Source organism: Geotrypetes seraphini, chromosome 2 (assembly GCF_902459505.1).
Source record: "Geotrypetes seraphini chromosome 2, aGeoSer1.1, whole genome shotgun sequence".
Taxonomy (NCBI): Eukaryota; Metazoa; Chordata; class Amphibia; order Gymnophiona; family Dermophiidae; genus Geotrypetes; species Geotrypetes seraphini.
Genome location: NC_047085.1, coordinates 279,186,954 through 279,214,519, shown reverse-complemented (window position 1 = coordinate 279,214,519; position 27,566 = coordinate 279,186,954). Strand labels below are relative to the sequence as shown.

The window sequence follows — 27,566 nt, the reverse complement described above, 5'->3', positions numbered from 1 at the left end:
CCCCCCCCCGCCCTTCCCATGGTCTTTCAGCGTCCTTCTCCACCCCTTTGTCTTCCCCATGTGCTTTCAGCATCCTTCTCCCTCTGTCTTCAAGTGCTTTCAGAGTCCTTCCCCCCCCCCGCCCGTCTTCCCCATGGCCTTTCAGCGTCCTTCTCCACCCCTTTGTCTTCAGTGCTTTCAGCGTCCTTCTCCCCCCTCCTCTACCGCCCCGGGTGCAGCACAGCAGGCCAGGTCCCCTTACTTTTGTGGCACTTCCCCGACCGACCGACTGACAACAGCCCCGGTCCGACAAACCTCCCTGCCCTCAACCGCGAATCTAAATTACCTTCTTACAGCTGCTGTAAGAAGGTAATTTAGATTTGCGGCTACAGGGCAGGGAGGATTGTCGGACCGGGGCTGTTGTCGATCGGTCGGGGAAGTGCTACAAAAGTAAGGGGACCTGGCCCCTTACAGCGCTGACGTCGGGAAGACTTCCGTTCGGGTCTGTGCTGCAAGCAGAGCAGATAGGGAGAAGAAGAGCCGCGCGACTGAGTACATCCAGCCCCGCAGGAACCCCGTGACCCTCAGAGGCGTCCCCACGGGATCCCCGCTACCCTAGGGGGCGTCCCCACGGGATTCCCGCGACCTTAGGAGGCATCCCCACGGGATCCCCGTGACCCAAAGGGGGATCCCGCAGGATGCCCGTCGTCCCCGTTCCCGTGCAGCTCTCTACCCTACACCACATGGTGCAACCAGGAGATGCGGCAGTGCCAAGCTTAGCCTCTCCTGTGCTTAAGCAGGTGACAACACTCAGCTAGTCCAGTGGGGCAGCCTTCTTTATTTTCAGGGCTTGGCATGGCTGCTAATTCCGTACGCTTGGCTGCAGATCCTACACAACCTAAGAAACACAATGTTAAGTCATCTAAGGGTGACTCTATGCCCCAGGAGCCAGGGACTTTCTCAGAATATATGAAACATTTGTGGAATGAGTTTCAAAGTTGTTCTTTCCCTGTGCAGGGAAAAGGGTGAGTTTCCAGATCTGGTGAGAGGGCTTGGTGATTAGGTGTTTCAGGTTGTGCAGATTCTTCCTCTTTCTGGAGCCTTACTTTGTACATTACAAAATGATAATAAGGTGCAGGGTCTATACATAGACAACCATGAACTTAAGACCTTGTTGCTGATACTTGCCAATCCTGCGTCGTCTTTAAAGATGGCACTTGAGTTGATAGAGGGCTATGGCCTCTACTATCCCAACAATCCAGTCTCAACGGGAAGAGAATTTCTCATGCTAATGGGCCCCCAGGGCTCTTTAATTGTTTGGAGGTGCAAATTTGCGTAAACTGTATATCAATGTGAAACTGCTATTTCAATCTGCAAGCAATAAGTTAAAGTCCTGGTCTGCCTACTTGCTATCCTTAATGGGAAGAGTTCATTTATTTAATATGTTTAGTCCCTTGTTGGATATACATTTTTCAAATGTAATTGGTAAATTTTAAACCCAGAGATAAGAATATAAGAATTGCCACTGCAGGGTCAGACCATTGGTCCATCATGCCCAGCAGTCCGTGCACGCAGCGGCCCAATGGTCAAAGACCAGTGCCCTAACTGAGACTAGCCCTATCAGCGCATGTTCTTGTTCAGCTAGAACTTGTCTAACTTTGTCTTGAATCCCTGGAGGGTGTTTTCCCGTATGATAGACTCCGGAAGAGCGCTCCAGTTTTCTACCACTCTCTGGGTGAAGAAGAACTTACTTATGTTTGTACAGAATCTATCCCCTTTCAACTTTAGAGAGTGCCCTCTCATTCTCCCTACCCTTTAGAGAGTGCCCTACTCGTTATCCCCTTCAGTATCTTGAATGTTTCGATTATATCCCCTCTCAATCTCCTGTTCGAGGGAGAAGAGGCCCAGTTTCTCTAATCTTTCACTGTACGGCAGCTCCTCCAACTCCTTAACCATCTTGGTCGCTCTTCTCTGGACCCTTTTGAGTAATACCATGTCCTTCTTCATGTACGGCGACCAGTGCTGTACGCAGTACTCCAGGTGAGGGCGCACCATGGCCCGGTACAGCGGCATGATAAACTTCTCCAATCTGTTTGTGATCTCCTTTATCATTCTTAGCATTCTGTTCGCCGTTTTCGCTGCACATTGCACAGACAGCTTCATCAACTTGTCGATCAGAACTCCCAAGTCCATTTCCTGGGTGGTCTCTATAAGTACCGCCCCGGATGAATGTTGTCTTGCTCGAATATTACACAAATATGCTTGTTGCGGGTTTCCAGGTCTCACTTTTGTCTTGTCAGGTAGAATTGATGTTTTATCCGTCATGCTATGCCTTTCTTCAGGGTATGCTGCTAAATATGCAGTTTACCTTTATATAGTAGGTCCTCAAACCCAATTGGTTGGGGCTTGAAGTGAATGAGGCAGGAAAGTCTGTTGGTCACCAATTTGAATTTTGGTGGGAAAGGTGGTCTCTTTCCCATAGAATGGAAAAAATCTTTAGTGAGCTCCCCATGAAGCTACTAAATAAAGGACCTATTATAAACTATATAAAGACAAAGTGCAGATCTTGCAGCATATCCTGAAGAAAACATCAGTTCTACCTGACCGACGCAGCAAGACCTGGAAACTTGCAACAAACATGATGCCAGCTATGGAAACCCTGAGAGAACATTGCAGAAATATCTTTTGAAATGAAAGAGTGCGGACGATACAAAGTTATTCAGAGTAGTGAAGACGCAAGGGGATTGCGAAGATCTGCCACGTGACATAATCAGGCTTGAGGAATGGGCATCGACATGGCAGATGAGGTTCAACGTAGATAAATGTAAAGTGATACATGTCGGTAACAAAAATCTCACGCACGAATACAGAATGTCCAGGGCGTACTTGGAGAGACCTCCCAGGAAAGAGACTTGGGAGTTCTGATCGATAAGTCGATGAAGCCTTCCACACAATGTGCAGCGGCGGCAAAAACGGCGAATAGAATGCTAGGAATGATAAAGAAGGGGATCGTGAACAGATCGGATAAGGTTAGCATGCCACTGTACCGGGCCATGGTGCACCCTCACCTGGAGTACTGCATCCAGCACTGGTCACCATACATGAAGAAGGACACGGTACTACTCGAAAGGTCCAGAGAAGAGCGACCAAGATGATTAAAGGGTTGGAGGAGCTGCCGTACAGCATAAGAGTAGAGAAACTGGGCCTTTTCTCCCTCAAACAGAGGAAATTGAGAGGGGACATGATCGAAAACATTCAAGGTACTGAAAGGGATAGACAGTAGATAAGGACAGGTTGTTGACCGTCTCCAAGTTAGGAAGTAGAGAATGACATGGGGACCGTTTACCGCAGTAAATCCGCAGGATTGGAGACATATGCAACTGGTTTATCGCAGGAATAGGGACAAGACCTTTCACCGCCCAGCAGGAATGGGGACAAGACCTTTTACTCCTGTGGTAAAAAAAATTGCGCCCATGTCAGACTTGGCATCTTCTCCCCAGCTCCTCTTACGCCTATTTTACCTTTAAGAGCCAGCCATGCCATGATGAAGACAGAAGGAACCTAAAACCAAAGTATGAGACCAATGTGATTTGAAGAACAAAATTACCAGACAACAAAAAGAAAAAAAAATAAATTTATTTTATATTTTGTGATTAGAATATTTCAGATTTGAAATATGTATCATGCTAGAGCTGGTATTAGTCCAGGCTGTGCTTCTTTAGCTTCCAGCTGGCATAGGGCTCTCTCTCTGACCAGGGGTCAGTTGCCCTAGTTGCTCTCCCATAACACTATTCCTGCCATGTGTGACTGTGGTATTCTGTTAGCTTGATTTTTCTATGCAGTATTCTGTACTAATTTGGTTTGTTCAGTTTTCACAATAGTGAAGGGGATATTTGTGAAAGGCAGGGGAAACGGGTTTTTTTGATCCTTGCTCTGTATTATTTGTATTTATAAAATGACAATTGTACGGAATATTGTCTCTTTTTATACGTTAATAAAATAAGTTCAGTATAAAATCATAACTATTCGAGGCTTATGCGAATGAGATCTGACAGTTTGCAGGGCGGGGACAGGGACTGAGCTCGCGTGGACAGGGCAAGGACAGGGACTGAGCTTGCGGGGATGGGGCAAGGACGGGGACGAGTTCACAGGGATGGGGCAGGAATGGTGATAAATTTTTTCCCTGTGTCATTCTCTATTAGGAAGATCGAGAGGGCACTCTCTAAAGTTGAAAGGGGATAGATTCCACACCAACGTAAGGAAGTTCTTCTTCACCCAGAGAGTGGTAGAAAACAGAACGCTCTTCCAGAGTCTTTCATAGGGGAAAACACCCTGCAGGGATTCATGACAAAGTTAGACAAATTCCTGCTGAACAAGAACGTGCGCTGGTATGGCTAGTCTCAGTTAGGGCGCTGGTCTTTTGACCAGAGGGCCGCCGCATGAGCGGACTGCTGGGCATGATGGACCACTGGTCTGACCCAGCAGCAGCACTTCTTATGTTCTATAAGAATTATTTCTTTGCTGATGGATAAAGGAGGCCTTGGACTATTAAACCTGCATTGTTTAGTAAATGGCTGCAGATTGTGACATATTAATGACTGGTTTCACAAGACTCGGGATTTTTCTTGCCCTGCTCTGAAACTTCCCCTCCTGAGTAAAGAACATTTTAGCACCTTTTTCCATTCGTTACTGTCCTTTGATTCCTCAGTTGTCAAGGATAATGTATTGTACAGTAACTCCAGTAGTTCCAAGCAGATTTATACGGTCTAGCACCCAGTAAAATATATGTCTTTATTGACTGGGGAGAGAAAAGTATTGGCTTTTACTTTCAGTTCTAACGGAGGAAGGCAAAATGAAAATATTTGTCTGTGCAAAGTGACAATGATCTCTTCTCTAAAGACATCATTGCTTATCTGCAACTCCACCATTATATCTGTATACTGGAAGCCATTGAGTTAACTTCTGATATACAAGAACTGTCTTAAGCCTTCAAATTGGGATCACAACTGATAGTACCATTAGGCTGCTATCATATTGCTAGTCGGATGATCTGGGATTTGTGCTACTAGAGGGACTTATTGAACAAGCATTAAAAAATCAGAGATCATTACGATTTCATATGAACGTTTGGGAAATGCAGTATAAAATCATTTAAGACTATATGTGGTACCTCACAAGACATTTCTTGTACATATATCTCCAAATTCAGCTTGTCCAAAGTGCGGTCACACTAATTCTTCCTTGTGTCATGCTTTGGACTTGCTCTCAACAGATTGCCCCTTAAAAAAGGCTTGAAATAGTTTCTTTATTGGTCCTTCTTAATGGTTTTGAAGAGCATTTTGTATTTCTGGACATCTTTGGTAGCACCCACTGAACAGTTGTGGCATTAAAATGTGATTCAGAATCATACTGTAGTTTTGGAGCACTATAAAATAAAACATTGCATTCCTGAAAGGACAATGGTTACAATCAATTGTGGAACCCTTTTGGCAAACTCTCACTTCACGAACAAGAAGCAGCATTCTTAACTGTTGAACTTCAATTATGCTCTAGTTGTATTGGTTATGTAATAGTCTGAATTGGGTTGTGGGTGAGTAGAGGGTGCAGTAGGAGGTCAGGATTAGAGAGGGGAAAAAAGAAATATAAACTAGTAGCATAGTTTTTTTAAACTATTTTTTGCTTGGTCCATTGAGCTTACTTTGTATTGTTTTGTTCACCTCGCTTTGCAATAAAAAGATTTTAATATGCAGAAGAAAAAATATTTATATAAAAAGTATCAAAAATTAAACTACCAAAAAGTTACCCACATAGTAAATTCAATTTTAACTTTATTTTTCTCTGCTTATATGAGGAATAGTGGCTCGTGGCCAGTAGGGGGTGATGTTTATGGGACGGTAATGGAATGGATATCATAACATGATAGTGCAGTATTAAGTGCCTGGATTTTCGTATGATTCTGGGTAATTCTAGTTAGATACAAGCATATGTGTCAGTTAAGGCCACGCCCAATAGAAGCGTACGACAAACTGGTGAATAAAAATCTGAATATGAATGAAGCTAAAGCCAGAAAAACACACTCCAAGATTAATATAAGGGAAAGTATAATAATATTCTTTTTATGTACTTTGCTATTAGGCCAGATCATGAAGGAAACCAGGGTATACAGGGACTCCATTTTGGATTTTTGTTTTGTTATATCTGCTATTTCTTTGGACACCATTTTGTGTCGGTGACTATTTTCTGTCTTCTTTGTTCTTGTTCTCTCTGCTTTTCTTTATTTAGTTTTCCCGCTGCTAAGCCATGTGGTGTTAATTGATACCAGCTGTGCCTTAGGCTGGCTAGAAAAAAAAGTGTCCCAAACCAAGATATAACAGGAATTAAATATAGTTATGAATGAGTGAATGGGGGCCCCTGGAATGATTGTATGGCTGTGTATTGAACAAAAGAATGGGTTTTGAAAAAACATATTATATATATATATTTGCAACCTAAAGAAATTCAAAGGGCACAACATCTGGAAATAATTAAGTCAGAGACTCCTTCTCTAACATAGGAAGGCTTCTGTGGGCTAGATCTATGAAATTTGAAACTGTCAGCTCATGGAGAGGGCTGAGAACATTTCAGCACCTATTCAAATTTCTCTTAATACACTTTTTTTGGAAAGAATAAAAAGAATATTGATTGAAAATGTTATAAAATGTAAATGTATATTCAGAAATGAATATAAGCAAACAAATGTAATTTTCTGAAACTTTTAAACATAGAGGAATTTTCTTTGTCTATCTTTGAAGACCACCCATGTTAATTTTTATTGGTTGAGAAACTGATGATGTCACACTGAGCCAAAAGTATATAATAGAATGACTTGAGATATTAAGCTGAGCTCGTTATCAGAATAGGCCAGCATTTTGGCAACTATAACGATCTCCCACTAATGTAACGGCTAATTCAATTTTGCTGTATTCTTTTGGTGTCATGATTGAAGATAAACATAATAAAATTACTGGTAACTTTACATTAGTGAAATTTTGCATTTTTATTATTTTTCACACCTTGAGCTTCATGAGGGCGTCAAAATTCCTATGCTCAATATTATACTTTTAAAACTGCTTAGATACTAATGATTTGTGGTATAACAAGCATGAAACATGATAAATACCTATTTAGAATTCTGTAAAGGATATTGTTTTTGTGGATTTGTGTAACCCATTTACTTCTTTCTGAAGAGCTTTGGCTATACTGTTCTGTTGAATTGAAAGGGTTTTCAGTTGTATAGAATTGTAATAATTTTGTTTTCTAAGCTTGGAATGTTTTTCGAGGCGATGCACGAGGTCATGACTAAGGTGACCATACGTCCCGTTTTGAACGGGACTGTCCCATTTTTAGATCCCCTATCCCATTGTCCCCACACACAGCTTCGGGACGCCGAAATGTCCCATTTTCAGGGACATTGTCCCGAAGTTGTGTGTGGGGACAACAGGACAAGGGATCGCTTCCTGTCCTTTCCTGCCGCGCAAAAAAAAAGCCTCCCTTCAGCACCCGATTCAACCCCCCCGTCCGCCACTGCCGCTGCTGCTGCTAATTGCCTCCCAGAAGCCTTCTTCCCGATGTCAATTCTGACATCAGAGAGGACGTTCTGGGCCAGCCAGGCAGCGATTGGCTGGCCCTGAACATCCTCTCCGATGCCAGAATTGACGTTGGGAGGAAGGCTTCTGGGCAGCAATTAGCAGCTGCAGCAGGGAGGTAAGGAGAGCAGCGGCAGCCGACCAGGGGGGGAGGGGCCAGTTCTGAAATGCAGGTTTATGAAATCACAGACCATGGATCAAGTAAGGATGTTTCCCAAAGGAGATCCACCACCCAGCCATGGCAACTCGCACTTGTAGACAGATTAAGGAGTAAACGAGGTCAGGCTGCCTCTGCAGCTAGAGCCACTCACTGTCCAGACTTATCAGTTTATAGGAAGCTTTTGTGGTTAGCCTCAGTTTGCTGTAGTTGATATAAGTTCAAGTTCAATTTATTTGATATACCGCTAATAAAACAAAGATAAATCTAAGCGATGTACAATTAATATAATAATAAAAATGTAAAAATAAAAAAGGATAGGGAACAGAAGTTATAAGAAAACATAAATAACAGACATTAAACAAATGGGTTACAAGAAGGCAACTGAAATGGACAGAGCACCTGCCTGCCCGAGAGGACGTGAACTCTCTGCTCTGAGGTGAGCAAACACACCAGGCTCTTACACGCACACCATTCCCAGTGTGTCTGAATAAATCAAGGGCAGAGAGCTTCTCTCTCACTCACACACCATTCCCAGTAACTGATCTCTGAATCTGCGCTCTTTCTGTTTGAATAATATGCTGTTTTGTTCATCTAGAAAGTAATTTAAAAAAAAATAAAAAAATCCTGAGTCCAGCCTTAAGCTCAAAAATCTGGCATAAACCTTTTTTGTGTGGCAGGGAGGGAAGGAGGTAGGCAGGCAAGCAGGCTGGCTTTGGCGCGGCAGGGAGGGAGGTAATTAGGTAGGCAGGCTGGTTGGCTTCAGAGGTGGGGGTGGGACAAAGTCTGGAAGGCATTGAGGGGGACATAGGAAGGAGGCACTAGGGGCACTAAGGACATAGGAAGGAGGCACTGAGGGCACTAAGGACATAGGAAGGGGCACTAAGGACATAGGAAGGGGCACTGAGGGCATAGGAAGGAGGCACTGGGGGCACTAAGGACATAGGAAGGAGGCACTGGAGGCACTAAGGACACAGGAAGGGGCACTAAGGACATAGGAAGGAGGCACTGGGGGCACTAAGGACATAGGAAGGAGGGAGGGAATAGAAAGGGACAATTGTTGGACCTGAGTGCAGAAAGAAAGAAATGAAAAAAAGGATACAGAGTCAGAAGGAAACGCAACAGAGACTCATGAAATCACCAGAAAGCAAAGGTAGGAAAAATGATTTTATTTTCAATTTAGTGATCAAAACGTGTCTGTTTTAAGAATTTCTATCTGCTGTCTATATTTTATACTATATTTGTCTATTTTTCTATAGTTATTGAGGTGACATTGCATATTTTAAAGTTATCTGCCTTGACATCTTTGAAACCCCCCAAATATAAATGATAATTAACATTTTCTCTGCGTATAGTGTGCTTTCTAGTTTTTTTTAATTTTATTATTACCATTATGAATTAATAAGATATTATGTGTACATGAAAAATGAATGGAAGAAATTGGGGATGGGATTGGGGGCGGGGCTAGGACTGGATTGGGGCGGCACTGACAATTAATAGATGTCCCATTTTGATGAAATAAATAAATGGTCATGTTAGTCATAACCTAATGCTTTAGTTTGCTTAACATATTTGAAGAAATGTTACAAGTTAGTAACATTTTTTGTGAGTGAGATGTTTGACCCACTGAAGCTAAATATGTGACCAAATCAATGCTTTGTGTCTGCTCTGGCTCCATACTGCATTTTATCTTCAAATGTGAGAAATAGCATAACTGATTAGCTTTAGATGTCAAATATCCTGTCATGACTACTTTTTTCAAATACATGTTGCTATTTTTTCCTTCTCCCTGATCAAAAGGATTCTGATACACCGCCTTGCACAACCCCCAGCATTCATTCGTTTAATCTGCAAACACTGACGCCACTCATGACGACCATACCTGTGCCAAGCAATAAACATCGATCTACATCTGCTGGAGCTTTGATAATATCGACAAATACTCAGGTATGATGATATTGGTTGCTGAAGGATTCATAAGTTAAGCTGATTTTGAAATAGCATAGCATATTGCCTGCATTCATTTTATCTTCATAAAGAAAGATTAGGTTCTTACTTCGATAATCTTCTTTCCTGTAAACAGGTATAGAGGTCCTGAATGATTAGGTAGTCACCCTCAATCTGAGTACCGTATTTTCACGCATATAACGCGTGCGTTATACACGATTTTACAAACTGTGCATAACCTTGCGCGTTATACGCGTGAGCGCGTTTTACAACTTTTTTTACATAGTTCCCACCCCCACCCCTCCGACGCCCGATTCGTCATCCGGAAGGACCGCTCGCACCCTCACCCCGAAGGACCGCTCGCACTCCCACCCCGAAGGACCGCTCGCAACCCCACAGCCTCCCCCCCTCCCCCATGGAGAAGCTGTCTACCTTGTTTCCGGATGCCAGTGAGCCCAGCTGCTTCCTCTGCCGGCGGTCCTGCCCCTTCTCTGAGCCCTGCTGCGCTGCTTCCTCTTCCAGCGGTCCCGCCCTTTCTCTGACGTCAGAGAAAGGGCGGGACCGCCGAAGAGGAAGCACTTCTACACCTCTACAGGAAAGACGATTATTGAGGTAAGAACCTAATCTTTCTTTATCCCAGGACAAGCAGGCAGCCTATTCTCACATGTGGGTGACGTCATCCACGGAGCCTGGATGCGGACACCTTGCAAGCAGACTTGCTTGTAGAAACGTAGAAGTTTTGAGTCTGCGGCACCACACATGCACGAGTGCCTTTCCGCCCAGCACAGGGAGAGTCTCCTCAGTTATCAGTTTTCCGCAGAGCCGAGAAGTCTGTCTTTGACGCTCTTCATGAAACTTCGTTCCTTCGTGCCTTCTCTTCACCGCGGTTTGTTGTAGTTCTTTTGTGAATTGCTGTGTTCTTTTCTTTATTTTCTGTTTAAAAAATAAATAAATAAATAAGACTTATTTTTTCGTCGACTGACTGGCGGGGCAGGTCTCTCGCCCGCATCCTGCGGGCTTCGACTTTGCAGGGGCTATCTTCCCTTATATGTCCCGGCCAGCAACGGGCTTCAAGAAGTGTAGCCAGTGCCAGCGTGCGATATCCCTCATGGACCCACACTGCTGGTGTCTTAAATGTCTCGGTCCTGACCATAATCTGAAGTTGTGCCCGCGTTGTGCTACTCTTCATCCTCGAGCCCTTAAACGTCGTCGAGTTCAAGTGGAAAAGCTGTTCAGGATGGATTCTTCGGTTACACCCTCGACCTCGGCTCCTGACTCGGTCCAGACTTCAGCCAGAGATCCTCCTGCTTCGACAACTCCGACCTCGAGTCTCATCAGACCATCCTCATTTGGATCGTCTTTGGCCTCGAGTATACCTGATACCTAAGCAGAAGGTTCCTGCGATGGTCTTCAAGTTATTCAAACATCAGTCCAAGCCAAAGCATGCTTCTGCTTCCTCCTCGGAGCCTATAGCCTCAGCAAGTGGTCCAGTTTCAGACTCGGTTCCACAATTGTAGGCTTCTCTCCAGACCATATTAGAACAGCAGTTTGTTCAGTTACTGACCAAATATATGCCTGCCTCGACTCTGTTTCCTGTAGTCCAGCCTGGGCAATCAGCAGTCTCCCGCGAGGTTGAGTCCCTGCCTGTGCCTCGAGCTGTTTCTACACACATTATGCAAGGAGTTGAATCTTTGCGAGTGTCTGGTCTGAAATCTACACACTCTATGCAAGGAGTCGAGTCTTTGCAAGTACCTCAACAGGATTCCTTACACTCCATACAAGGAGCCGAGTCTTTGGGAGTGCTTCGAGATTCCTCGATCCAAACCACTGAGTTTCGATCTACTTCTAGCCCTTTTCATTCACCAGCAGCAATGCCCATTTCCAAGCATAGGGCGAAGTCTCCTCGATCTCAACCGAGACCTACTTCAAGGCAGCATTCTCGTCATAGATCAAGGCCCTCATCGAGGCACAGGTCATCTTCCACAGAAAAGCCTTCCTCGTCCAGGCCTCACTCCAGACCTTCCAGCTCTTCGAGGCCTCCAACCCCTCGATCAAGGTCTCCACTTCCAGACCCCGAGGACTCAGTTGATTCCAATGCCTCCTCCAAGTCTGTGTATTCGTTGGTTTACCAGTACTCTAGAGCGGCTTCGCCTTCATTTTCCACTCGCGCCTTGAAGTCATTGAGTTCTTCTCTAGGCCAGGCTCTGGCAAATCAATTATCATTTTCCTCCTTTCTTAGTCAAATGGCTGACGACTTGGAAATTAAATTGGATGCTGGTTCTAAATATTCTAAGGAGTATTTAGAAGAAATGTATCTGCCTCAGCCTCTAGCGGAGTCACTCAGGCTTCCTCTTAATAGACTTCAAACTTTAAAATGAAATCTAGAGACTTTTTATGCTATACCTGCTGTTCCAGGTAAATTGGAATTGAGGTATAGAACACTATATTGTAAGGGATTTGAGAATTCACAGTTATCCCACCAATCCCTTCTTGTGGAATCTTCATTAAAGAGAATCCATCCTTCCTTATCAACAGCAGCAGATGAATCCAGAGACTAGTGGGATAATACACATCAACCCGCAGATGGAGATAGAGAACTGAATAACAGGTGGTCCCATTGGTTGGCACGCTCTCTGTATCTTCAGTATTCTCTATCTCCCAGCAGGTGATGGTTGCTTTTCCACTAGCTCCTGGATTCTGGCTGGCTGGTTATTTCTTCTTCTGTTGAGATTTTTCTCTTCAGGTAGATAGGGGTGTTTGGCTGAACGGTGCCAACTTTTGGAGTAACACCTGCCCCCCCCCCCCCTAGGTTCCCGCTCCACCCTTCTCTCCGGTGGTTTGAGGCTTTTTTTCCTGGTCCTTTATTTTTCTTCTTTCCACAAACAAACAAAAAAAAAGGGACCAGAGTGTTGTTGCTAGACGGTTCTATCCTGGCAGTTCCAGTCTGCAACTACCAGCTTTAGCAACGGTTTAATTCAGGTAAGAACATATTTTCTTGCTTCTTTGCATTGGTGGTTGGGTCTGCAGGGTTACTTATTGGAGTTTTCACTGACATGCGGTTTTGTAGAGTTGACTGTCTGTTTTGGATTGTTCGGCGGTTTGTTTTGTGTGAAATGGTGGCAGAGGCAATTAAACGGTGTTCCTACTGTGAGAAGCGGCGAACACCATCGGGCCTCTGTTCGGTGGAGTGTTCCAACGCTGTTGGGGAAGAGATGCAGATCGCACCTGAGGTTTCCCGTGTGATTGACATAAGGCCTACTGCTCCTGCACTCGCGGCTGCATCTGTTCCGCTTCAGTGCACGTCGGCGGCTGTGCCAGCAGTCAGCAGTTTTTCTTATTCTCCTGCCTTTGCGGGGCCAGTTTCTGGGCAGGGGAAATTTATTTTGACGCCAAGTTTTCAAGTTTATTAAATAATTTGATTAATCGCCTATTCTACATTCAAGGCGATGTACAAGATAATACTAATAATTATAAACATAGGTAAAATATTATATAAATGGACAATATTACAAAAAACAAACACAATTTAAAAAAAAAAATTAAGTTGTTACTTATTATATCGAAACAATGGGAAAATTCATTAATGGTTACATTCTGTATTAAATTCAAAATACAAAGGTAAAAACATAGGGGGGGGGAAAGACAATAAAAAAAGATAGATAAAAATAATAAAAGATCATTATTCACTAAAAGCATCGTTAAAAAGGAAACTTTTGAGCTTAATCTTAAATTTTTCGAGGTTCTTTTCTTCTCTTATATATATTGGGAGATCATTCCAGGACTGAGGGGCTGTCACCGAAAAAATAGTGAGACGTCTTGTATTAATGATTTTTAATGAGGGAATGGTTAATAGATGTTGATCCTGTGATCTCAATGTTCTAGAAGTGGTATAAGGAATTAAGACTCTATGGATAAAAGCAGGAGTTTGAGAAATAAGAGTTTTAAACGTGAGTAAGCATATCTTAAATAAAATACGGTGTGCTACAGGAAGCCAATGAGATTCTTTAAGTAAGGGTGTGACGTGGTCAAATTTTTTTGCATTGTGAATTATTTTAATGGTGGCATTCTGCACAATTTGAAGACGTCTAATTTCTTTATGAGGTAAACCTTTGAATAAAGCATTACAGTAATCGAGTTTAGAGATGACTAAAGAATGTATCAGAATATTGAGGGATTTTGAACATAAGAATTTAGAAACTGAACGAATTTGACGTAGTCTGAAAAAAGTAGATTTAACAACATTACTTATATGGTCATGGAATGTTAATTTATTGTCGAATATAACACCTAAGATTTTAATATTTTGTTGTATCTGTAATGGATTGCCATTAATCGAAATGGGGGTAATAATCTAACCTGGTAACCTGGTGGTGTTTTCCCCATAGTTCTTTATGTTGATGCATAAGGTTTTTTTAATGCAGACATCTCAGCCTGCGCAGCAATGGGAAGGTAATTTGGACCAGTTTCCTGTGCTTCCTGCCAGTAGACCTCCTTTGGAGTCTCAGGCAGCAAAAAGGCGCAGAGTGGCGCCTATAGATGGAGATGACCCTCCATCAGGCTCCGCCTTGTCTCTTGATCTTCCGGAAACTCTGGAGGACAATGAACTGGCAGATTTAGAGTTTGAGGATGCGCTGGCTAAGGAGGTGGATGAACCTATAGCGCTTCGTCTTTTTCATAGGGAGGCACTGCAAGGCCCTGCAAGGCCTTCATATCTCACAGCAGGATCCTCAAGCAACGGGATCTGCTAATCCTCTTATGGCAGGCACGAAAAAGCCTGCTAAGGCATTTCCGGTCCACGAAGCGATGCATGAACTTATTTCTGCTCAATGAGGCTGGTCTCCGTGTGGCAAAAGCTATGCGCCAGTTGTATCCCGTATCTCAGGATAAGCTGGACAAATTTAGGAACCTCAAGGTGGATGCTTTGGTGGCTGCAGTTACAAAAAAGACTATATTACCGGTTGAGGGTGGTATAGCGCTCAAAGACATTCAGGATAGGAAGATTGAATCTTAACTTAAGCTGTCCTTTGATGTCGCGGCAGTTACCTTGCAAACGGCGGTGTGCAGTTCCTATGCGGCAAGGGCTTGTCTGTAATGGGCGCAAGGCATGGCAGATAAAATGATGGAGACGGGGATTTCTGTTCCATCCGATATGGAAATGGGTCTAGCGTATGTGGCAGATGCCCTCTATGATATTATTCATGCTTTGGCGAAACAAATGTCTCTTTCTGTTGTTTCTCAAAGGTCCTTGTGGCACCATCACTGGACGGCGGATGCGGCTTCCAAGCTTAGACTCGTGAGGCTTCCTTTTAAGGGTCGCTTGTTATTTGGGGATGATTTGGATAAATTGGTAAAGATTTTGGTGATACCAAGACACAGCGGTTGCCGGAAGATAAGCCTAAAGCCCCTTTGAAGTCTTTGTCTGCCAGAAATCATTTCAGGGATGTTAAGAGATATAGGCCTGGGAAGCCGTCCTTTCCACCGTCTTACAGGACTTCCTATAATACTAGGCCTAGGTTTCCACAAAAGACTTCCTTTTGTCCTACAAAACCCCAAGCTTCCCAGCCAGCCCAGACTCCGGCCTTGCGTAATTCCCAATGACGGAAGGTTGGCTCCCTCCGTCGTGGCCATTGGGGGGTCGGCTGTCTTCCTTTCTGGCAGAGTGGGCCAAGATCACGTCCGATCAGTGGGTATTGTACATTATTCAAGAAGGTTACAAATTAGAATTTTCCTCTCCCATCGCATATTCTTCCTTGATCTCCCCTTCAGGGTCTTTTGGAGATTGGGGCCGTAATTCCAGTTCCTCCGGCGGAACGGGGGCAGGGACGGTAACTCCATTTACTTCGTAGTGCCCAAAAAGGGGGGTTCGGTCAGACCAGTCTTGGATCTCAAGAGTGCCAACCGCTTTCTTCAAGTCAGGCATTTCTGGATGGAAACTGTGAGGTCGGTCATAGCGGCTGTTCAGCCGGGGGAATTCCTTACTGCTCTCGACCTCAAGGAAGCTTACCTGTACATTCCCATCTTGCCGCCGCATCAGAAATTTTTTCGTTTTGCAGTCCTGGGCCAGCACTATCAGTTTCGCGCCATGCTGTTTGGCCTAGCTACGGCCCCTCGGACGTTCTCAAAGGTCATGGTTGTGGTACCGGCGTTCCTTCGCCAGGAAGGAATTTGAGTACATCCTTACTTGGACGACTGGTTGATCAGGGCGTCTTCCAGGCAGGTCAGTTTGTCAATGACCCAAAGGGTAATAATCTTCAATCCTTAGGGTGGGTCATCAATTTTCCAAAGAGTTCTCTTATCCCGTCCCAGTCGTTGGAACATCTGGGGGTGCTGTTCGACACGAAGGTGGGGAAAGTGTTTCTTCCCAAAGACCGGGGGGGAGAAGTTGCAGTCTCGGGTTCGCCTACTTCTCCAGTTGCCCAGACCGAGAGTGTGGAATTATGTGTAGGTTCTGGGATCCATAGTAGCAATGCTGGAAGTGGTGCCTTGGGCGTTCTTTCACTTGAGACCACTGCAGCAATCACTTATCTCTCGGTGGTCCCCAGTGTCTCAGGATTACAATCATCGTCTGCAGTGGACGCCTCCAGCATCGCTCAGCATGGCTTGGTGGCTCAGCGTTTCAATCTTTATCCCAGGTCAAGCAGGCAGCTATTCTCACTAATGGGTGATGTGATCCAACAGAGCCCCGATGCAGACGCCTCACAAGCAGTCTTGCTTGAAGAAACTCAAAGTTTCGAGTCGCCTGCACCGCGCATGCGTGAGTGCCTTCCCGCCCAGCGCAGGGTGCGTCTCTTCAGTTCTTACTTTTCCGCGGAGCCGAGAAGTCCATCTTCGACTCTCTGCGTGAAGTTTTTTCACTTGTGCTTTCTTTAAGTCCGTGGTTTTGGGTTCTTTTTTTTAAGAATCGCTGTTTTTCGTACTTTTCTTGTTTTTTAAAAAAAAAAATTCTTCCGTCCGTTCGACCGAGCAGGCCACGTGGCCACAGCCCCGCAGCTTCGATCTTGCGGCAGAGCTTTTTCGGCCTATGTCCTGGCCTGCTACCGGTTGTAAAAAAGTGTTCCAAGTGCCAGCGTGCAAATTTCCCTGACGGACCCTCATCAACGCTGTCTTCGGTGTCTCGGGCCTAACATTTCCCAAAATCGTGCTGGTCATGTTCAACACATACAGCTCGTGCTTTCAAGCGTCGTTGCATCTTGTGGGAGCAGCTTTACAGCATGGAGTCTTCGATGGAGCTTTCGTCCTCGAAGAGTGCTTCACCATCGGCCTCACCCGAGGCTCTCCAGGCTTCCACATCTTCTGCTCCGAGCCTCATCAAGCCTGCCTCGTTTGTACCGGCTCTGTCTTCGACGCAAGCTGAGGTGTCTTCCTCTGTCTCTTCAGGTCAGATAGCGCAGCAGCCCATTCCCCCGGTAGTGCTTAAGGTGCCCAAGGCTTCTAAGTCCAAGCACTCTCACACTGCCTCGAGGGAGCACGAAGCCCATGCAGGTGGTCCTGTTGGAGACGTGGATCCATTCTTGCTGGCTTCGTTACAGACCTTATTGGAGAAGCAAATCATTCAGCTCTTTACCACTATGGGGCTGACGCTTATCTCTCAAATCCAGCCTGGGCATGCGGAGGTCTCCCGCGAGGTCGAGCCGCCTCCTGTGCATCAGTCATACGCACACTCTCTGCAGGGAGCAGTCTCTCTGCGAGTGTCTGGTCTGGCATCGATGCATGCATCGTAAGGAGCAGAGTCTTTGCCCATGCCTCCATTGGACCGATACACTCGATGCAAGGAGCAGAGTCTTTGTGAGTGCCTCCGTTGGAACCTATCCACTCGATGCAAGGAGCGGAATCTTTGCGAGTGCCTTGAGGTTCTTCTGCACAACCACTTCTGCTTCGATCCACGGCCTCCAGCCCCATTCACTCTCTGGGGGCTTCGGCGAAGACTCACTCACCTCGATTATCGAGGCCCGCTTCAAGGCACAGCTCGCATCATCGATTGAGACATTCTTCGAAGCACTTATCCAGGCATGCTTCACCTCATCGGAAGCAGCCTTTTATACAGTATTCTCCACCATCCACTTCTACTCTTCCCCCTTCCGGAGCTCGAGGACACGGTGGGGTCTTTTTCTCCATCTAGATCCCCGTCTTCATTGGACCACCCTGCCTCGAGGTCCTCGAGTCCCTCTCGAGGCCAGGCATTGGCAGATCAGCTGTCTTTTTCTTCTTTTTTACTCCAGATGGCAGCTGATTTGGACATTCAACTGGATACTGGATCCAAGTTTTCCAAGGAGTATCTCGAGACTATGCATCTCCCTCAAACTCCTGCTGAATCCCTCAAGCTTCCTCTGCATAAGCTGCTGGATCAAACCTTTGTCCGCTGTCTGGAAACTCCCTATTCCATTCCAGCTGTCCCAGGGAAATTGGATTCCAGATACTGCACTGTCCATCACAAGAGATTTGACAGTGCTCGATTGTCCCATCAATCCCTTCTGGTGGAATATTCGTTGAAGCGTTCTCACCCTTCACAAGTCTATGCCACTGTTCCACCGGGCAGGGAGGGCAAAACCATGGACAGATTTGGTCATCGGACATACCAGAACTCCATGATGACCTCCAGAGTCCTCAACTACAATTTCCATTTCATTACCTATTTCGAGTTTTTTCTGTCCATCCTTCCAAAGTTCATGCCCTATTTGGATTCTCGGGCACATTTTGAGTACCAGGAAGTCCTGGCATCATTGTCACAACTTCGACTGCAACTCCTTCAATCCTCTTATGAAGCCTTTGAGCTGTCTGCTCGGGCTACTGCTTGCTCGGTAGCCATGCGACGCCTGGCGTGGCTCAGGAGCATCGACGTGGACCCCAATCTGCAGGACTGGCTGGCTAATGTTTCTTGTGTGGGCTCTGACCTCTTTGATGAGTCCATAGAGGCAGCCACCAAGAAGCTATTGAACCACGAGAAGTCTTTCCAATCTATTCTCCATCCTAAGCCTAAGCCAGCTCCTCCTCGTCCTTCACACCCGCTTCTGATTTATCAACGGCGTTTTCCACCGAAACAGGGTCCTGCCAATTCGCCAGCCTGTTAAGAGGCCACATCCTCAGCAGAAGCAGAAGCCACCTGCTATTCCCAAGGCTCCTAAGCCTTTTTGACTGTCTCCTAAGGAGCGTAACCTCAGTCGTTCTGCCCTTTCCCGTTTTTCCCCCTATTGGATGTCGTCTCCATCATTTTTATCACCGATGGACGACTATTACCACCGACCTCTGGGTCTTTTCCATTGTAAGGGAGGGATACTCTCTTCAATTCCATCAAGTTCCTCCGGAACATCCTCCAAGAACATTCTCCGGAACATCCTTCCTCCTCTGCCCAGACGGCCCTTCTTCTTCAGGAAGCTCAAGCTCTGCTGCAGCTCCGTGCTGTCGAGCCCGTTCCTGTGGCTCAGCAAAACAAGGGTACTCCAGGTACTTCCTTGTTCCGAAGAAGACGGGCGATCTGCGTCCTATTTTGGATCTCAGGGTGCTCAAGTTTTGCATGTTGACTGTAGCATCTCTGTATCCCCTCCTCGAGCAGAACGACTGGTTATGCTCCCTGGATCTCAAGGAGGCCTACACTCGCATTCCCATCCATCCGGCCTCCCGTCAGTACCTCAGATTCCAGGTGGGGAATCTTCATTTTCAGTACCAAGTGCTCCCTTTCGGCCTGGCCTCCTCACCCAGAGTCTTCACCAAGTGCCTGGTAGTGGTGGCCGCAGCGCTCAGGAACCATGGTCTTCAGGTGTTTCCCTACCTGGACAACTGGCTCATCAAGGATTCCACATCTCAGGGAGTCGTCCTGGCGACCCAGCGGACTATCTGGTTCCTACAGAGTCTGGGCTTCAAGATCAATTTCCCGAAGTCCCATCTCCAACCTTCTCAGACTCTTCCCTTCATCGGAGCTGTTCTGAATACTATCCAACTCAGAGCGTTCCTTCCTCAGCAACGTCTGGAAGCTCTTCTTCATCTTTGTCACTCGATATCCTCTCGCCCGTCCATCTCGGCGAGACACATGATGTATCTTCTGGGCCACATGGCCTCTACAGTACACGTGACTCCTTTTGCCAGACTTCACCTGCGGATTCCTCATTGGACCCTGGCTTCTCAATGGACGCAGGTTTCCGACCCTCTGTCTCAACACATCCAAGTCACTCCTGCTCTGACACAGTCTCTTCGCTGGTGGATACTCTCTTCCAATCTATCCAGGGGCTTACTGTTTCACATGTCCCCACATCAGAAGGTTCTAACGACTGATTCTTCCACTTACGCTTGGGTGGCTCATCTAGATGGTCTCCGTACTCAAGGCTATTGGACCAGTACGGATCGTCAGTGTCACATAAATCTCCTGGAACTCAGGGCGATCTTCAATGCTCTCAATGCTTTTCAGCATTTGCTTCACGACCGTGTAGTCTTCATTCACACGAACAATCAAGTCGCAATGTATTATGTCAACAAACAGGGAGGCACGGGATCTGCCTCCCTCTGTCAGGAAGCTCTGAAAGTTTGGGATTGGGCAATTTGCCACAACACCTTCCTCAAAGCTGTCTACATTCAGGGGGCGGACAATGCCTTGGCGGACAACTAGAGTCGTCTTCTACAGCCTCACGAATGGACTCTCCATTCTACGCCCCTCCATCACATCTTCTCTCTATGGGGAATGCCTCAGATAGATCTCTTTGCAGCCCCCCACAACTTCAAACTGCCTCAGTTCTGCTCCAGGATCTACACTCCTCATTGCCTCGAGGCGGATGCTTTTCTGATGGACTGGACGAATCTTTTCCTATATGCGCTTCCTCCGTTTCCTCTCATTCAAAAGACGCTGGTCAAGCTGAAGTCCGAACCTGCCACCATGATTCTGATTGCTCCTCGGTGGCCCAGACAACCTTGGTACTCCCTTCTACTTCAACTCAGCATCAGGGAGCCATTCCTTCTACCAGTTTTTCCTTCTCTGCTTACACAGCATCAGGGATCTCTACTACATCCCAAACTGCAGTCTCTCCATCTGACAGCTTGGTTCCTCTTAACATAGCTCCTCTACAGTTTTCTCAATCTGTGAGGGATGTTTTGGAAGCTTCCCGGAAGCCTACTACTAGACAATGCAATCACCAAAAATGGACTAGATTTGCTACTTGGTGTTTTTCTCATCATCAGGAGCCTCAACTTTCCTCCTTATCTTCAGTTTTGAAAGGTGCCTTTCTCATTCTGGCCTCAAGTCTACATCGATACGAGTCCATCTTAGTGCAATTGCTGTTTTCCATCAGTCTCTTGAAAGGAAACCACTCTTTGCTCATCATGTAGTTTCCAGGTTCATGAAAGGACTTTTCAATGTCAATCCTCCTCTCAAACCGCCTCCAGTGGTTTGGGACCTCAATATTGTTCTTGCTCAGCTGATGAAACCTCCATTTGAGCCAATGGACAAGGCTCATCTGAAGTATCTCACTTGGAAAGTGGTGTTTCTAATTGGCCTCACTTCTGCTCGGCGAGTCAGTGAGCTTCAAGCGTTGGTTGCGGATCCACCTTTCACCGTGCTCAATCATGACAAGGTGGTTCTTCGCACTCATCCGAAATTCCTTCCTAAAGTAGTCTCGGAGTTTCATTTCAACCAATCTATTGTACTTCCAGTGTTTTTTCCAAAGCCTCATTCTCATCCTGGAGAATCAGCTCTTCATACTCTGGACTGTAAACGTGCTTTGGCATTCTACTTGGAACGCACCAAACCGCACAGAACTGCTCCTCAACTTTTTGTCTCTTTTGAACCGAACAAGTTGGGACGTCCTATCTCTAAGCGTACCATCTCCAATTGGATGGCGGCTTGTATCTCTTTCTGCTATGCCCAGGCTGGATTTCCTCTTCCCAGTAAAGTCACAGCCCATAAGGTCAGAGCTATGGCGGCTTCTGTGGCTTTCCTCAGATCTACACCTATTGAGGAAATGTGTAAAGCTGCTACTTGGTCCTTGGTTCATACCTTCACTTCTCATTATTGTCTGGATACTTTCTCCAGACGGGATGGACAGTTTGGCCAAACAGTGTTGCAAAATTTATTTTCCTAAGTTGCCAACTCTCCCACCATCCCACTTTGGTTAGCTTGGAGGTCACCCATTAGTGAGAATACCTGCCTGCTTGTCCTGGGATAAAGCACAGTTACTTACCGTAACAGGTGTTATCCAGGGACAGCAGGCAGCTATTCTCACGTCCCTCCCACCTCCTCAGGTTGGCTTCTCTGCTAGCTATCTAAACTGAGGAGACGCGCCCTGCGCTGGATGGGAAGGAACTTGCGCATGCGCGGTGCGGGCGACTCAAAACTTCGAGTTTCTTCAAGCAAGACTGCTTGTGAGGCTTCCACATCGGGGCTCCTTTGGATGACGTCACCCATTAGTGAGAATAGCTGTCTGCTGTCCCTGGATAACACCTGTTATGGTAAGTAACTGTGCTGTTCGGCTTGCCTCTGGTGACTCCGGCATGGATGATAGTTACCAAGGATGCCAGTCTGTTGGGTTTGGGGGCTCACTGCCTTCCATCCTCAGCGCAGGGAGTCTGGTCTCCGGATGAAGCTCAGTGGCCCATCAATCTTCTGAAATTGAGAGCGACTAGGCTCGCTTTTCAAGCGTTCCTGCCCTTGATTTGGCATACATCAACAGGCAGGGGGATACCCAAAGTCCTTAACTGGCAAACGAAGCTGTGCTTCTACTTCAATGGGCAGAACTTCATCTTCCTCTACTCTCGGCGGCTCATATTGCGGGGCAGGAAAATGTTCAGGTGGACTTCCTCAGCAGACATCTTCTAGATCCCGGGGAATGGGAACTCTCCGATCAGGCGTTTGACCTCAGTGCAAAGGTGGGGTCTCCCGGCATAGAACTCATGGCCTCATCGAACAATGTAAAGCTTCCTCGATTCTTCAGCAGACGCAAGGAATGGGCGTCGGAAGGGATAGACGCATTGGCTCTTGCTTGACCTCCGAGTTGTCTCCTTTATGTGTTTCCTCCGTGGCCAATGATAGGTCGTGTGTTACATCGCATAACTCACTTTTCCGGCATGGTGATACTGGTGGCTCCGGATTGGCCGCGTCGTCCATGGTATGCGGACCTGATAAGTATGTCAACGGGCGTTCGATTGACATTTCCGGTGACTCCAGACTTGCTTACTCAGGGTCCAATCAACATGGAAAATTCATCCCACTTTGGTCTTACGGCCTGGCTCTTGAAAGGTCATGGCTGAGACATAGGGGATATTACAAACAGGTTATTTCCACTTTTCTACAAGTGAAAAAGAAATCTACCTCTGCCTCATATGCTTATGTCTGGCGGGTTTTCGATTCTTGGTGTGCTATTCAGGGTCTGTCGCCCTTCCAGGCTTCTCTCTCTACCATTCTTTCTTTTCTTCAAGAAGGAGTAATCAAGGGATTGGCTTATAATTCTCTAAAAGTTCAAGTGGCCGCTATTGCTTGTTATAGAGGCCAGGTGACTCGTTCTTCCTTAGCGTCGCAACCAGATGTCGTTCAATTTCTGAAATGGGTTCAACATATTCGTCCCCCTGTTAAAAAGATCTGTCCAGAGCGGAGTCTTAGGGTTGTCCTTATGGAGTGCAAAAGCCTCCATTTGAGCCTTTGTCAAATACTCTAAAGGATGTGACGTTGAAAATGGTTTTTCTGGTCGCAATGGCTTCAGCCAGGCGGGTATCTGAGTTGCAGGCGTTATCTTGTAGAGATCCTTTTTTGAGAATTTCAAGTTCAGGTGTGTCGGTTAGGACTGTTCCTTCGTTTCTTCCTAAAGTAGTCTCCATCTTTCATGTGAACCTGTCTCTCTTCCTTCCGGCCTTCCAGAAGAACTGGGGGGAACGATTCTCTTCTCTGCATTTCCTAGATGTACATAAGATTCTCTTACATTATCTCCAATTAGTCAAAGACTGGTTGTAAGAAACCCACCTAGATATTTTACTCCTAACCGAAACATGGCTAATTTCCGATCAGGATGCTATCATAGGTGATATACTACCTTTAGATTACAAAATTATTCCTCTATCAAGAAACGCAGAAGGACAGTGAGGAACTCCAGAGTGACTTAAGCCGATTGGAGAATTGGGCAGATAAATAGCAGATGAAGTTTAATGTGGAAAAATGCAAAATGATGCACTTAGGCAGAAAAAATAAGGAACACAAGTATAGTATGTCAGGTGCAGCTCTGGGAAAAACTGAACAGGAAAAGGACCTGGGAGTATTAATTGATAGGACACTGAAGCCATCGGCGCAATGTGCGGCGATAGCGAAAAACGCGAATAGAATGCTAGGCACGATAAGGGAATCACAAGTAGATCGGAGAAAGTTATAATGCCGCTTTATAGAGCGATGGTCAGACCATACTTGGAATGCTGCGTCCAGCATTGGTCTCCTTACCTAAAGAAGGATATAAAACTGCTAGAGAGGGTGCAGAGACGAGCAACAAAACTGGTGAAAGGTATGGAGAACCTGGATTACGAGGAAAGACTTAAGAGATTGGAGTTGTTCTCCCTTGAGAAAAGGAGACTGCGAGGGGATATGATCGAGACTTTCAAAATACTGAAAGGAATCGACAAAATAGAGCAGGAAAAAACATTATTTACAATGTCCAATGTGGCATGGACAATAGGACATGGGCTGAAGCTAAGGGAGGACAAGTTCAGGACAAATATCAGGAAGTTCTCCTTCACGCAACGAGTGGTGGATACTTGGAATGCTCTCCCAGAAGAGGTAATTGCGGAATCCATCATTCTAGGATTTAAGGGTAAGTTAGATGTACATCTCCTTATGAGTGGCATGAAGTGACATGGGTAAGGGTAAGCTAGATGCACTTCTCTTTACGAGAAGCTTAGAGCGATATGAGGACCAAAACTATGCCAGGGTACACCTGGCAGAGCCTCTGCGTGTGCGGATCACCGGACTTGAGATCAGCCCCCTTCCCATTCAAAGCTGAACTCTTCAACTGGGTTTCTTTATGTTTGTCCACTGGCCACCTTCTGGTGGACCTCGGCCATATCCTTGTGTCTCCTATTATCAAAACCCCCAAGGAGCCAGTCTCTTCGGTTACCAACTACAGACCCATTGCCAACATACCACTTTTCCTAAAACTAATGGAAGGTCTAGTTAACCTCGATCTCATGAACTACTTAGAGAAGTTCAACATTCTACATGACTCTCATTCTGGTTTTTGCACAAATTACAGTACAGAAACTGTCTTAGCTTCACTGACTGATTACCTCTTTCATCTGTTTCCTCTGGGGAAAAAACGCACTAGTACTTCAGTTCGACTTGAGCAGTGCCTTTGACCTTGTTGACCATGACATTCTGCTCAGATGCCTCGATTCTATTGGCATTTCTGGACAGGTATTAAACTGGTTTACAGGCTTCTTAAAAAACCGCACTTACCAGGTTCACTGTGAAGGATCCTTATCCCAATTCTGCTGTAATCCCTGTGGAGTTCCATAGGGCTCCCCTGTCTCCCCTTCTCTATTCAACGTCTACATGGCATCATTGAGACATATGTTATCTGACTTAAAACTGAAATCATATATATAAGCAGATGACATCACAATTATCATTCCCATAACCTCCTTGACACAAGAGATGGAACAACTTACCTCATCTGTCCTCACTAAGATAGAACAATGGACTACACAATTCAAATTAAAACTGAACCCAGAAAAAACCAAGATTTTCTTTGCAAGTCCTAACATCAAGTTAACAAAATACCTCTCTGAAACTAAACGGGTTAAATTAACTATCAAAATCCTTGGAGTCATCCTGGACCGATGCCTGACTTTCGAAGACCTTGCTAATGCTCAGGTTAAAAAATACTTTTGCACCCTCTGGAAACTGCACCATCAAACACTATTTCGACTTCCTCTCTTTTCGACTGCTGGTTCAATCTCTAATCTTAAGCATCTTAGATTACTGCAACATTATATACCTAGGATCCTTTAAGAAAATCATTAATCGTTTGAGAGTCATCCAGAATGCTGCCGTTCGCCTCATCTACGGTCTCAAAAAGTCGAATCATTTAAGCCCATATTATAGAAAACTGCACTGGCTGCCGATGGAGGCAAGGATCATCTTCAAGTTTGCTTGCCTCTGCTTCAAAACCCTAACAGGTTCATCCCCAATCTACCTGTCACACCACTTTGAATTTCCAGCCCCACCCGCACACGTAGCGCCTACCTCTTTGCCTTTCCATCCTTAAAGGGCTGTATCTACAAGAGATTCCTTGATAGATCTCTATCATTCCAAGCAGGCAAATGGAATAAATGTCTAAACACCCTCATCTCAAATGCACCCTCCTACCAAACCTTTAGGAAATCAATCAAAACCTATCTTTTTGATAAATTTCTCTGACTCCCTTCCTGCCTTGTATCTCTGATATGCCTCCGGATATACCTGACTACTCTTGACTTGCTAAGGTAATCTGAAAGTCCCTCTGTATCATCGCTGTCTGTGTACAGTCTCTTCCTCTGTAAACTGCTCTGAACTGTTGTGGTACTGGACTATACAAAAATAAAGTTATTATTACTAACGAATTTCGATGTTCCGATCACCTCTTTGTGTTGTTCGCGGGCCACAACAAGGGTATGGCAGCGTCCAAGGCTTCCATTGCTCGATGGGTCAAGGAAACCATTGCTTCTGCTTACTTGACGTCGGGTAAGCGGTTGCCAGACTAGCTTCATGCTCATTCCACTAGAGTGATGTCTACTTCTTGGGCGGAGTCCAGAGGTTTATCTTTGAAGGAGATTTGTCATGCGGCTACTTGGTCTTCTCGGAATATGTTTTCTAAGCATTACCGGTTGGATGTGGCGGTGCGTGCGGAGTCTGCTTTTGAGGCTTCAGTTATTGCGGAGGCGGCGTTCGCTTCCCACCCGGATTGAGGTTTGCTTTGCTACATCCCACTAGTCTCTGGATTCATTTGCTGCTGTTGATAAGGAAGGAGAAATTATGTTCTTACCTGTTAATTTTCTTTCCTTTAGACGCAGCAAATGAATCCAGAGCCCCACCCTTTCTGGCTCTTTGATCGCTGCATGTATTTTGCGAGTTTCAGAAGTTTGTTTGAGTTGGTAGTTGAGTTCTCTATTTTTATATTTGCACTTTGTTATGGGAAAGAAGTTTTTTACATATTGACCATATTTTTGGTTCCGGATGCTTGGGCAAGGATGCAATACTGAAGATACAGAGAGCGTGCCAACCAGTGGGACCACCTGTTATTCAGTTCTCTATCTCCACCTGCTGGTAGATGTGTATTATCCCACTAGTCTCTGGATTCGTCTGCTGCGTCTAAAGGAAAGAAAATTAACAGGTAAGAACATAATTTTTCCTTCCAGAGTCTATGCCACAGTACCTCCTGGAAGAGAAGGCAAGACCATGGACAAGTTTGTCTGTCGCCTTTATCAGAATTCCATGATGGCTTCTAGAGTCCTCAATTACAATTTCATCTTCACAACCTATTTGAAGTTTTTGATTGACCATCTTCCAGTTTTATGAAGAACTTGGATGAACATAGACATGTGGAGTTTCTGGAGCTTGATGCGACCTCGGCACAACTCCGACTATATCTTCTCTAGTCATCTTACGATGCTTTTGAACTATCTTCCAGGGTCACTGCTTTTTCAGTAGCGATGCGCCGCCTGGCTTTGCACCATTGATATCGGCCCTAATCTTCAGGATCTTCTGGATTGTGAGGGCAATGACCTCTTTGATGAATCCATAGAGGCCACCACCAAGAAGTTGTCTGAACATGAAAAATCTTTTGCTTCCATCATCAGACCAAAGCCTAATCCAGCTCCTGCAAAGCTCCAAGGATGGCTCCTTATACTCGGGCACCCACCAAGAA

General features: G+C 45.6%; 1 protein-coding gene across 3 annotated transcripts in view; it reads left to right on the top strand.

Moving 5' to 3' along the window:
- TENT4A (terminal nucleotidyltransferase 4A) overlaps positions 1-27,566 on the top strand; it is a 547,459-nt gene that overhangs the window by 405,883 nt on the left and 114,010 nt on the right. For all 3 annotated transcript variants that reach the window (XM_033929742.1, XM_033929743.1, XM_033929741.1), the window contains one exon: positions 9,562-9,708. In XM_033929742.1, the coding sequence (XP_033785633.1) occupies positions 9,562-9,708 (147 nt within the window). The remainder of the gene's footprint in view (positions 1-9,561; positions 9,709-27,566) is intronic.